Raw genomic sequence first — 11,825 nt, 5'->3', positions numbered from 1 at the left:
CCAGCTCCATCCCGGCGCCCAGGCTGCTGATTGGCAATCTCTCGTTTATCCACCCTAATCCTCTAATCTCAGTTAAACCCGGTTTAATTAATCTCTGCCTTGTTGCCTGCTAAATCCTCCACCCACCATTGCCGCAGCCAGGACACGGGGGCTTGGGCAGAATCCCCCCACGCTGCGGCTGGGTGCCCTCACAGAGTGGGGGGCCAAGCTGGCGGCCGCAGTGCTAAGCTGTGCCCCCCACCCCAGCGTGGGGGCTGCTCTGCCCTGTGGCAGCCCCAGCTGCCTTTGCCCCCTCCCCAGTGCCGGCCACATCACTGCCCGAGCAGCCGGGCACTGTGGGCGCGGGGCGAATCGTGGCCGGGCATCACACATGCAGGCTGGGATTGTATTTCCAAGAAAATGCTCCTTTTGTGTCCAGCAGCCTCGTGTGCTCTGCTGCATGGCTGGCCAGCCGGGTGGCTTGCTGGCTGGGTAGCTGGCTGGCCAGGCGGCTCGCCTGCCCGGCAGAGCCAGGCCCAGGATGCTGGGACAGGGAACTGTTAGCCAACATGCGCTCTTAATCAGGGCTGACTTTGGTGTAATCTAAAATAATCAAATTAGAAAGAAACCGTTAATCAGCTCTGATCTCGCCATGTGTCACAGAGCCTAATTCTTGCTGCCAGTGGGGCCGCCAGCGGTGCCCTGCGGGCAGGGGCTGCCCCAGCGATGTAGCCCCCCGGGTGGGGCTGCTGGTGGGGGGACACAGCGGGGTGGCCCCCTCTGCTCGCACCCTGCCCATGCCATGCCCATGGTGCTGGGGGGGCAGCTGTGCCGCAGTGCCGCCTGGGGCTGTGCGCAGCGAGCGCCCCAGCTGCCGTGGCAGGGGCACCCCAGCCCGTCTCATGCTGCCTGACCTTCATTTAATCTAGTTAATGCCTAGAGCCTGCTCTGCAATCAGGCAGTACCGAACCTCCCCCTCCCCGCTGGTTAATAAAGGGAAGGGAGATGGAAGGGGAAAATAACCGAAGATTAAACGTTAATCTCCCTGGAGCCTAAAGGGACAGGGGTGGGCAGGAGGGGACCTGTTGCCTTTGGGCTCCCACTGTGCTGCCCGGCTTGGTGAGGCTGGGGAGAGGCCCCTTGCCTGCGAAGCCAAGGATGCTCCGGATGCTCCTGCCTCTGCAGAGGGCCGGGATCAGATCCGGCTTTTAATCAGGAGGGGGTCAGCAGTGTGGCCCCCTGACCTGTCCCATCCCTGTAGGCAGGGTGCTGGGAGTGCCGGCGGCCAGCGCCAAAGGAGGCTCCCCCAGACCAGCTCAGAATCTCTCTTTATTATTTAAATCCATTATGTACAACAACCAAAAATAAAAAAACGCTTTTAAATTCTCTGCGATATGAAAACTACAAGCTCTGTACATCGACTGCCGTGAGTGCAAGAGTGAAGGATCGTGGTCTTTGGTGGCTAGACTTGCGCCCACGCACGCTGCGGAGACACGCGCGCGGCCGGCATCCCCGGCCCCTCCGGCCGCCCCCTCTTGCCTCCCCACTGGGATGGGGCGCTGGGGCCACCGTGGCTCGTGGAAGGGGTCTGCCACGGCAGCGACCGGAGCACAGGGTGGCTCTGGCTCCTGCCACGGGGCTGCAGCGCGGGCAGCACCGGTGGTGAGCTGGCAGAAGCAGAGCCGTGCGGTGCCGTCCGAGCTGGCCCACATGCTCTGCAGGGGACACCTAGGATGACGGCTAAAACATCTACATCACGCAGTGTAAACACAGCCCGGGAATGTCTGACTATGCGGCCCAGCTGCAGACCCCTTCCCGAGGGGCTGCAGGGGAGACACGGACCATGGGGATGGAGCGGGACGTGGGGGCGGGTGGGGAAGGGGAGTTGAAGTCTGTGAAAAAAAAAAAAGGCAGTGTTGGACATCTCCTCTGCCGGACAGGCTTGTGCCCCGCAGGCTGGGCTCCCCGAGCAGCCCTGCAGTCTGGACTGGTCCTGACATCCCAAAACACGAAGGGGGAGAACTGAAGACTTCACTTTGAGAAGTACCGCATGGAACAAGACCCTCACCTGCTGCACCGGGGGTCTGGCGGGCCCCGCACAGCGGCAGCCAAGCCCCAGAGCATGACTACAAGCCACGGGTCCTGACTCCAGGAGTGGGAAGCAGCTTGCACAGCGCGGCAGGGTTGGGAGGGGACACTACTCTAACCAGGACTGTTAACACGGTTGGCCCAAAGCGACACTGTAAGCAGAGCTCAGCTGCTCGGCAGAGCCACGATTCGAACACACATTGCTGACTACTGGCTCTGGAGGGGCAACATGGGTCGGCTGCGGGGACCCCGGGCTGCTGCCTTCCCACAAGGAGACCCAGGAGGGCAAGGGGAGGCAGCCCCACGGCCTCGCACATCACCCAGGCGCTGCCCAGGTTGGCAGCTCTTTGTGACAACCTTTTGCTCTCTGTGGCACTGGTGACCGGCATCTCCAGGCAGTCTGGAAACAGGACCGCAACGCAGGGCAGGGGGGAGCAGAGCCCATGCTGAGCATCTCCTGGAGCCGCAGGCAGTGGGGTCACCCCTGGGCTGCCCCCTCTGAGCATCTCCTGGTGCCACAGGCACTGGGTCACCCCTGGGCTGCCCCCTCTGAGCATCTCCCAGAGCCGCAGGCAGTGGGGTCACCTTTGGGCTGCCCCCCCCCCCCCCGCCCCAGGCTGCCCCCTTTGCCAGAGCATGGTGAGGGTCCAGGCCACAGCACCCAGGTGTGGGGCACAGCCCTGCCCAGAGGCACATCCCAACCCCAGGGGGACCCAGCACCTCTGAGGCAAGATGCTCCCCCAAGCTGGGAGAGCCACCCGGGGGCTGCTCAGTGGGAGACGCTTCTGACCCCGGCTCCACCACTTGGCACTCGTCACACTGGGGGACCCTGTCCCATACCCCCCCAAGGTCCTGGCACCACAGCCCACAGGACCTGCCAGGGCCTCAGGGAGGGGGGACCTGGCCCCTGCTGCCCCTGGGTACCCACGCTCTGTCTTTCCAAGGAGACCCCCACCGTGGGCTCCAGCCCCCCCAAATCTCAGCTGTGGGTCCCGGGGGGCTGCCCCTTTCTCCTCCCCCAAAAAGCGAAGGTGCTGGGCAGAGCTTGCTGGGGATCAAGGTGGGCGTGCGGCGGTGAGAGAGGACAAACAGAGGAGCTGCCAGCACCGGCCCCGGGGGGAGGCTGTGGGGCGCGAGGGTCTGGCCCCCGCGGAGCAGCTGCGGGGAGCCAGGCTCCCCAGGGCGGCTGGCATTTGGGTGAGGGCTCTGACCCATCCTGTTGCCTCCAGGAGGAGAGCAGGGCTCAGGACAGATGGTGGTGGAGCAAGGAGGGGAGAGCCTGGGCAGGGTCCCCTCCTCGGGGCAGTCAGAAGAGCCCCCTCCTCATCCAGCTGGCCCAGCTCTGGGGCTGCCCCGCACCCGTCCCTGCTGTGCCCCCATGCCCGCAGCAGCCAGCCCATGGCCCCGGGTGCTGCCCCTCACCTCGCCTGCCCTCCGACGCAGCTGGGGCTGGGGTCCTTCACCAGGTGCTCTGCCTCTCCCGCCTCCGCCGCCGGGGTGCTGGGTCCCTCCTGCCTGCGCACGGGTGCCGCCGGGGACTCACATGTTTGATGGGAGTTTGGGCTTCCCCGTTTCCACCTCGGGGCTGAAGGCCACGGAGCCCTTGCGGGGGGGACCTGCTGCCTGCCGGGACGTGGAGACCGGGGACTGCGGGCTGGATGTTCCCGCCACGGAGCGGCTGGGTTGCGCCAGCGATCCTGAAGGCATCTGCTGCGAGTGTGCTGGCTGGCCTGGCATCGCCGGACATGGCTTGGCAAGGAGTCCGGCTACTGAGGGAGAGGATCTGCGGGCCAGGTTCCCGGCAGATTTCCTGCCCTGCTGCAAGGAGCCCACATCAGCTTGCTGGGCCACTTTATTGGGAAGGGAAGGCTGGGAGGCGGAGAGGAGCCGGACGTCGTGGGTGAGCCGCCCCACTGGCAAGCCCTGGATGCTCCTGTGCTTCACCAGCTGCTGAGGCTGCATCAGAAGAGAGATGTGGGAGCCGGTGGCTCGGGACAGGCTGTAGTGGAGCGTTCTCCCCGACGGCAGCGCCTGCTCCGAGCTGGGGGATGGAGCCCCCGCTGCTTGCTGCAGCAGGGAGGTGGAGACTGAGGCGCCGCGGGACTTGGAGAGCTGGGGCTGGGGGCCGGCGAGGGGCTGCTTGGCTGCTGCTGGCGGCTCCCCCTTCTGCGCCGTGCGCGGTGCCCCAGCGCTCGGTCTCTGCCCCCCGCTCTCCAGGGGTGCCTGGGACTGCACCATGGGGGAGGAAGGTGAACCAGCGGTGGGCGTCTGGAGGTGGGACTGCGCCCCCGATGGGGAGCTCATGGAGGAGGGCCGGGAGCCCCCCAGGCTGGGCTGGGACCTGCGCACCTGCTTGGTGAGCAGGGTGGCCTCAGGAGAGAGCGGACTGGAGATGGAGGAGGGCGGCAGGAAGATGTGGGCCTGCAGGCTGTGCTGGTGGGTCAAGGCAATGGCCACGTTGGTGGTCGCAGCAGCCGTCTGCAGGGGCGCGTGCACCAGCGGCTCCCAGATCACCGGCTTGCCGCTCAGCTCCCGGCCCATCGCCATCTGCTGCAGGTCCTGGATGTTGTGAGCCATGTCCTGGTCGTGCTTCACGATCTGCTGGATCATCTCGTTGTTCATGGGCCCCGAGCTGTGTTCGGCTCGCTTGCGGAGCAAAATGGAGTTCTTCTTCCCTGGAAGGAGGCAGCAGTGTCACCCACCCTGGGAGCACTGGCTCTCAGGGGCACTGGGGAGGGCAGGGTGGCAGCGGCGAAGGGAAGTAAAACCTCACTGGTGCCAAAGGGAAGCAACACCCTGGGGAGGGTCTAGGCTGCGGCAGAAGGAGAAACAGGGACAAAACAGAGGAATCCTGGTTCCAAAGGCTCCAGGCTGGGGGCTGTGGTCCTGCTTGTTCTCCACAGGCAATGGGGGGTGAGGACAAGCAGCTGGCCAGTGCCAGACAGTATAAACGGGGGGGGGGGGGGGGGAAGGCGACAGCCCCCTGGGAAGTCTGTCATACAGCATTCTCCAGATATTTCCTGGGAAGAGAGAGGGAGCCTGGGGGCAGGCTCCTTCCCTGTGCTCCCCCTCATCCTCATTACTGGGCATCCATCAGGCTGGGGTGCCATGACCATGAAGTCTGGGATGCCATCACCATGGAGTGTGTGATGCCATCACCCACAGGGCTGGGGTGCCATGGCACAGAGGCAGCTGTGCTGGGCCCAGAGGGTGCTCCTCACCTATGCGGTCCAGCCGGTCCATGGCCACCGTCTCAAAGGCCCTGCGCATCATGGGATACTCCTCCAGCACCTCATTGAAATTATCCACTGACAAAGAGTAGAGGCGGCAGTAGGTGTCAGCTCGCACACTGGCTGTCCGCCTGCCCCGCGTCAGCAGGCAGATCTCTGCAGGGAGACAGATATGGGTGTCAGGGTGATGCAGCCATCCATCCTGTTCCCAACAGCTTCCCCAGACAACAGCAGCCAGAGCGGGAACAGGACCTCCCGGCACTCACACAGCCTGCACAGAAGCAGAGCATGACCCGTGAGGTGGGGCAGACCTGGGAGTGTGGACAGCCACGGCCGTGCCCGCAGCCAGGCACAGCCTCTTCCTCCCTCCCCTGACCATGGAGACATCCCTGGGTGCGACTGCTGTGATTGCCCAGCCCGCTCCTCTCCCAAACCTGTGCTTGTAGCCTATACACTGGCTCAGACGCTCTGCTCTACGCCACCCTCCTCTCCAGCCAGCGGTGGGGGTGGGTGGATGCCCCCCCCTGCCCAAGCCAGCCAGAATTCAGGGCTCTGCCTGCTGGTCCCTCTGATTCTGTTTGCTGGACAAGGTCCCCTGTCAGAACAGGCGTGGCGGACTGCTGAGCCCAGTGCGATGGGGATGCTGATGGGCAAGAGGGGATGGGCAGAGGGTGCAGCAGGCAGAAATATCACGATGCCCCAGCTCCTGCCCCCCAAACAGCTCGCACTCCCCTCTGCTCTCCAGGTGTCCCAGCCCAGCCTCACCCCCAAAGTAGGAGCCATCAGACAGCTTTGTCTCCTTGTTGCCCTTGGTGAGGATGCTGACCACCCCGTGCTGGATGAAGTACATCTTTTTGCCTACGGTGCCCTCACGGATGATGAAGTCCCCAGGCTGGAAGACCTCAAAGCGCAGCTTGGTCAGCATGGCCGTCACAAAGTTGGGGTCTGCGTTAGCAAACAGGGGCATGTTGGCCACCAGGTTGCGGCAGTTGAAGTTGATGATCTCCTGTGGGGTGAGGAGCAGGTCAGCAGAGACATCACCAAGCCTGACCCCAGCAAGCACTGGCCCCCACTCCCTCAAGTCCCCAGCACTGGGGTGCCTGCCCATACCTCTTTGAGCGGCTCATTGAGCTCCCCCAGGATGTTCTCCTCATCAAACATCTTGCCCTGGTAGCGGTGCTCGTAGTACTCATGGATGCGCTGGCGCGTGTCCCCAGGCAGCTTGTGGAATGACATGTACTGCTCCACTTGCTTGTACTGTGGGGACAGGGCAGAGCCACACAGGGCTGCGCTGAAACAAGCTGCACGTGCCGGAGGCCAGTGGCGCAGCCAGCCAAGGCCTCCTCTCTCCTGGGCAGTGAGAAGCATCTGCTGCTGGAGCTGGGATCCAGGCACACCCGCTCAAGGGCCCTGTCCCAAAGGCCACCTCTGAGGCCAAGGATGGGACCCCCATGCACTCAGGATGCAGAGGGTCCCAGAGCAGAGGCCAGGATAGGGCCTCACCACACTAAGGTGAACCCCAGCATCACGACTGGGGTGTCTCTATCCATACGGGCATCTTGACACACACACACCCTGCCCCCCAGGTGAGTGGCAAGGGTATAGATCAGGGCAGGAATCTGCAGGTTCCAGAGCCACTGAGCTGGCTCTGGAGCTGGACCCACTCGTGCCACGGCGTCTTTCCCAAGTACCCAGGCACTCCCTACCCCACCCTGCTGACCTTCTCCTGGTACTGGCGCCGGGACGAGTCCAGAGACTGGATGAGGGCGGTGGCATGGCCGATGAACATGGCGTAGCAGGTGGCCCCCACGATCATGCTCAGCATCGTAAGCCAGACGTCAGTCATGCCCTCAGGTGCCTGCTGGCCGTAGCCAATGCAGAGCATGTGGCTCATGGCCTTGAACAGGGCGTGCGAGTACTGCTTCCCCCAGGAGTCGTTCTGCAGACAAGCGAACAGCAGTTCTGGGGGCCCTGCTGGAAGGAGCTGCTGGGATGAATACTCCAGTCCCCCCTCTCCAAGGCAGGGAATCCAGAGCCCCAGCAAGAAAAAGGTTTCTGATATGTCCGAGCCCAAAGTGCAGAGCTCTGCTCCAGGAGGAGGCACTGGGGATTGTGCAAAGCCGTGAGCCTGCACCGGCCCCTGTGCTGGGGAGGAGGCAGAAGCCCCCCTGCCCCGTCCTCTCCTGGCAGGGCCCGAGGGATTCCCCTGGCTGCGCTGACACGATGGGCTGAGCAGGGAAGGTGATGCAGAGATTCCCTTCACCCAAACTGCTGTTGCAGGGCTGTGGCCAGAGAGATGCTGCTCCGCAGCACATGGATCCAGCCTCAGAGTACGACATGCGTAACCAAATCCTCTCCTCTCCCCCAGCCTGCCCCCCCTCTCCCGGAGCACTCACCACCATTTGGTTCATGGAGACCCAGCAATCCCGGGGGAAGTCTTGCAGCATGGGCACCAGGAACTGCAGGCAGCCATCCCAGTGACACAGCAGCAGCATCATGCCAATGAGGTTGAAGATCCTCACCACAGCACTGGCCAGGTCGTATGTCATATGGAAGATCTGGGGAAGAGACAGGAGAGGAGCTAAAGAGAAACTCTTTGGCCAGAACAGCCCTCTGAACCCCTCCCCTTCAGCTGGCTGTACCCCACAGCCAGGGATCCCTGAGCTGGCCTGAGACCCTGACTTTGGACCCCCAAGTGGTTCTCACCTCTTCCCACTGGTGGATGTAGCGAATGAGGCGTGAGAGGCGCAGCAGGCGCAGCAGGCTGAGGATCTTGGTGAAGCGGACGATGCGCAAGGCCCGGGCTGTCTTGTAGACATCAGAATCCACCTGGGTCTCCAGGTCAACAATGAGAAAGATGTAGTCAACAGGGATGGAGGAGATGAAGTCAACCAGGAACCAGCTCTTCAAGTACTTCATTTTGATGGTGTGAGGGTCAAGGATGATCTCTGTGTTGTCCTCCACCACAATGCCTGTCCGGAAGTTCAGCACCAGGTCAGCCAAGAAGAAAGTGTCCGAAAGCACATTGAAAACGATCCAGGGAGGGGTGTTCTCATCCTTGAAGAAGGTGATGCCCACAGGCAGAATGATCAAATTCCCCACCATCAGGAGCAGCATGATGAGGTCCCAGTAAAACCTGCAGGGAGGGAGCACAGGGGATGGAGCGGGGCAGGGAGAAGTGGGGAGAGGCAGGACACAACCGGTTAAAAGGCAAACCCGGGTTCAAAGTTAGAGAGTCCATCACATCGTGGAGAGCCAGGCACTCAGGGCACGCACACACGTGCCTGCTCACACACATGACAAAGACCCTGCTGCTTGACTGGGACACATGCAAGCACGTGTGTGTGGAGAGGAGCGATTCTGCACCGGCTCTGGAGGCAGAGCAGGGCCAAGGCTCTGGGGGAGCAAATGCCACCCTGTGTGCGCAGGCACAGCGGGCTGTAGCTCCAGGAGCTTGGCTGTCGCTCCTCCCTCTCCTCGTGGCATGACAGTGCATGCACACGTATCTCCCCGCCCCAAACTTGACATCCGCCCTGAGGAAAACTCAGAGGACGTGGGCTTTGCTCCCTGGAGCTCCCTGTCATCTGCTGCTCACCACCCGGGCTGGCTTAGCGGGATTTACAATAAGCTTTGCTGGTTATGCAAACTGAGTGCCAGGCTCCTGGGGCAGCCAGGGGGCTTGGGGACCGGGGAGGCTGTCAGGATTGTAGGACGGGTGAGCCAGGCAGCAGCCAAGCAAGGACAGACGAGTGGCATCCCCTCGCAAAAGGGGGAAGGAGCAGGTATAACCCCAAAGGGGCTGCTCACCAGCTACACAGCCCTGGGCCTGCAGGACCCTCAAATCCATCTCCTTTCTCCGAGAGCTGACAAGCTTGGGGGCTGCGGAGGAGATGCCAAGAGGCACCCGGGCAGCAGCTGTGTTTAGTTATGCCTTGAAATTCAGCATCCCCATTCACATGCAAATGTCGCTGGGATGTTTTCATTCTTCAGGAAAACCGCATGCAATGCCTTCTCAAGGTTTGTGACAGCTCCTGCAACAGTTTGGTGGGCTCCCAGGCTCCCTGCTCAAAGTCTTTATGGGTGCCTGGAAAAGCGAGGCCACCTTCAGGTGCCTCCATTAGCCCCAGCCCTGGTTGTAGGTATTGGCCCAAATCTCCAAAGGTGACCTCGGGGCACTCCTGGTGCCTTGTGGATGCAAACTGGCCTTTGCAGGTGACAAGAGGCCTGCCGGCATTTCCCACTCTGCGTCCTGGGTGGACACGGGTGCCATGGGGCTTTCTGCAGGTGACGGGGAAGAAGAGGGAAGAGAAGTCATGGCACTACTTGAAGGCTCCTTCAGGGAGAAGCCGGAGGGGGGGAAGCGGGGGGGCAAGGCCCAGGAGCATCGCAGAAATTAACACCTTCTTGCCCATGTCTGAGGTTTGCTGGGGCAGGCGAGCAAACGCCAGCCAAAGCAGAAGGGGCCTGACCTGGCCAAGCAGTCGCCTCCCACTGCCCCATGCTGTGCCCCGGGGAATGGCACACACTGAGCGGGGACGGTGCCTGCCCCCGCTGCTGCCTGAGCCCCCCCAGCTCTCCGCTCAGATTTAGGCTTAAGCCCTGTAGGGCAGGCCCTGTCCTTTACTGTGTCAGGCCGAACACGTGGGGCCCTGATCCCAATGGCGTTTATGTAGCCCCATAATGTGATAAACACCAGTGTAATCCCCACCGGCTGTTTACCTGCCAGCTCATTTTGTGTCACCGGTTGCACAAGCGACTCCAGCCACGCTCAGGCTCACAAACTTTGGGGCAGCTTCCCTGGGAAAAGGGCTTGGAGGGCTTGCAGCCCTCAGCATCGCGCTGGAGCAGCGCGGGGAAGCTGGTGTGTGCGGAGGTTGGGGCTCGGCAGTGAGGGAAGCTGGCTACAGGTGCCGGGGACCTGCGGCGGGTGTTGGCCCTGCTCTGGCGTGCTTTGCCAGGCTGGGGACATCAGTGGTGTCACAGCTTGCTGTGGGAGCTGACTGCCTGGCAGCTTCATCCCCCATACAGAAAGCCCACCCTATATGACTCAACATCCCCGTGACACCCAGTTCCTCCCACATCATCTGTCCCTGAGCTCTCCCTGTGATCCCGGTGACACCATCAGCCAGGCCCGGCTCCTCGCTGGGTGCCCTGCCCTCCTCCAGCTCCGGGGGCTGGAGCCCGTGGTGGGCAGGATGGAGCCCATGCTGGGCGGGATGGAGCCCGTGCGGGATGGAGCCCGTGCGGGGCAGGCTCTGTGGGCAGCCCGGGGGTCCGTCGGGATGGCGCGGCCCCTCGCCAGACGAAGAAATTAAAAACAGCAGCAAAAAAAGGGGGAGTGGGGTGGTGGGTGGGGGGGGGAGGGGGGGTTGGCTGTGCAAGGAGGCGGTCAGGCAGTCCCAGCCTCTGCCGCACGCCCCGAGCCGGTTCAGCGGAGGTCCCTGGTTCGGTGGGGCCGCCCCCGGCCCAGCGGGAGCCCCGAGGGCCCGGGGCCGCGGAGGCGCGTGGGGGGCTGAGGCAGAAGAAAGTTGCCTGCGCTGCCCGTGGGGCCGACGCCGGGGAGCAGAGCCTGGGGAAGGGGCTGCGCGGCCCCGGGCAGCGGCGGTGCCCCGCGGGGGCTCGCCGGACTGCGGGGGGCGGCCGCGTTCCCCGGCCCGGGGCGGCGCCCCGGGGCCCGTCACTTGTTGCCCCGACGGGCGGCGGCGGCGGGGCCGCGCTCAGCACCACGGACAGCGGCGGCGGGGCCGGGGCGGGCGCGGGGCCCGGGTCCCACCTGAAGTCGCTGTAGGGGTGGATGATCCAGGCGCCGGCCGACTTCACCCGCTGCCGCTCGATCTCCACGGCCCGGTGGCTGCCGAACATGCGCAGCGAGAACTTGTTCACGGCGGGCTGCAGCATGGCCCCGAGCTGCCGCTGCACGAACGTGCCCGCCGCCGCCGCCTCGCCCTCCGCCACGATCTGCTCCGCCGCTGCCGGCGAGGCCGTGTCCGCGCCCGCCGCCCCCGCGGGCGCCCTCGCCGCCTCCCCGTCCAGCACCGGCGGCTTCTCCGGCGGCTCGGGGCTCCGGCCCGGCGCCGCGTCCATGCCGCCGCCGCCGCGCCTCACGTTTCCTTCAAACGCCCTTGCCCGGGCGCCCTGCCCGCCGCCCCGCCGCACATGCCCGGCCCCGGGCGGGCGCGCGCTCGCTCACCGCCCCCGGCCTCTCGGTCACCGGTCGCGCTCCTTCGCCGGCGCCCGCAGCTCCGCCGGCGCCCGCCTGTTGCGCACACACTGGCGCGGGCGCGGCGGCCGGGCCCCGCCGCCAGCGGGGAGGCACCGCCGGCACCAGAGCGGCGGCGCGCCGAGCAGCGAGGCCCGGGCGGCGGCGGCGGCGGCGGCGGCGCGGGACCCCGCGGCGGGCGGGGCGGGGAGGGGCGGGTCTCTGGGGGCCAGGGCGGGCGGAGCGCCCAGCCCCGGCCCCGCCCCCCTGGCCCCGCCCCTCGATTCCGCGCCTTGTGACGCGCGTGCGTGAGTGCGTGCGTGCGTGCG

At 64.5% G+C, this 11,825-nt stretch overlaps 1 protein-coding gene across 2 annotated transcripts; it reads right to left on the bottom strand.

Moving 5' to 3' along the window:
- Window positions 1-1,295: 1,295 nt before the first annotated feature.
- HCN3 (hyperpolarization activated cyclic nucleotide gated potassium channel 3) lies at window positions 1,296-11,664 on the bottom strand. Of its 2 annotated transcripts, XR_005831474.1 has the most exons (9): window positions 11,071-11,664; window positions 8,004-8,433; window positions 7,694-7,855; window positions 7,018-7,236; window positions 6,408-6,554; window positions 6,063-6,303; window positions 5,289-5,453; window positions 3,490-4,742; window positions 1,296-1,871 (listed from the first exon to the last, which is right to left on the bottom strand). XR_005831474.1 is itself a non-coding variant. In XM_040618499.1 (8 exons), exons 1-8 carry the CDS (start codon window positions 11,379-11,381, stop codon window positions 3,607-3,609), a joined length of 2,811 nt encoding a protein of 936 aa, XP_040474433.1. In that variant the 5' UTR covers window positions 11,382-11,664; the 3' UTR covers window positions 1,296-3,606. The 2 variants fall into 2 exon arrangements, 1 of the variants encoding a protein (XP_040474433.1); XM_040618499.1 differs by having other exon boundaries at window positions 1,296-4,742.
- Between the last annotated feature and the right edge of the window lie 161 nt (window positions 11,665-11,825).

Source organism: Falco naumanni, chromosome 20, assembly GCF_017639655.2.
Source record: "Falco naumanni isolate bFalNau1 chromosome 20, bFalNau1.pat, whole genome shotgun sequence".
Taxonomy (NCBI): Eukaryota; Metazoa; Chordata; class Aves; order Falconiformes; family Falconidae; genus Falco; species Falco naumanni.
The sequence above is the reverse complement of the archived record's forward strand: the minus strand, read 5'-3'. Positions and strand labels throughout refer to the sequence as shown.

Excerpts from the sequence above, each read along its gene's own strand:
- HCN3 (XM_040618499.1), bottom strand. The coding sequence starts at position 11,381 with ATGGACGCGGCGCCGGGCCGGAGCCCCGAGCCGCCGGAGAAGCCGCCG. Across the intron at positions 8,434-11,070 it reads CACCCCTACAGCGACTTCAG|GTTTTACTGGGACCTCATCA; the intron begins GTGGGACCCGGG and ends CCCTCCCTGCAG. Across the intron at positions 6,555-7,017 it reads GGCGCCAGTACCAGGAGAAG|TACAAGCAAGTGGAGCAGTA; the intron begins GTCAGCAGGGTG and ends CTGTCCCCACAG.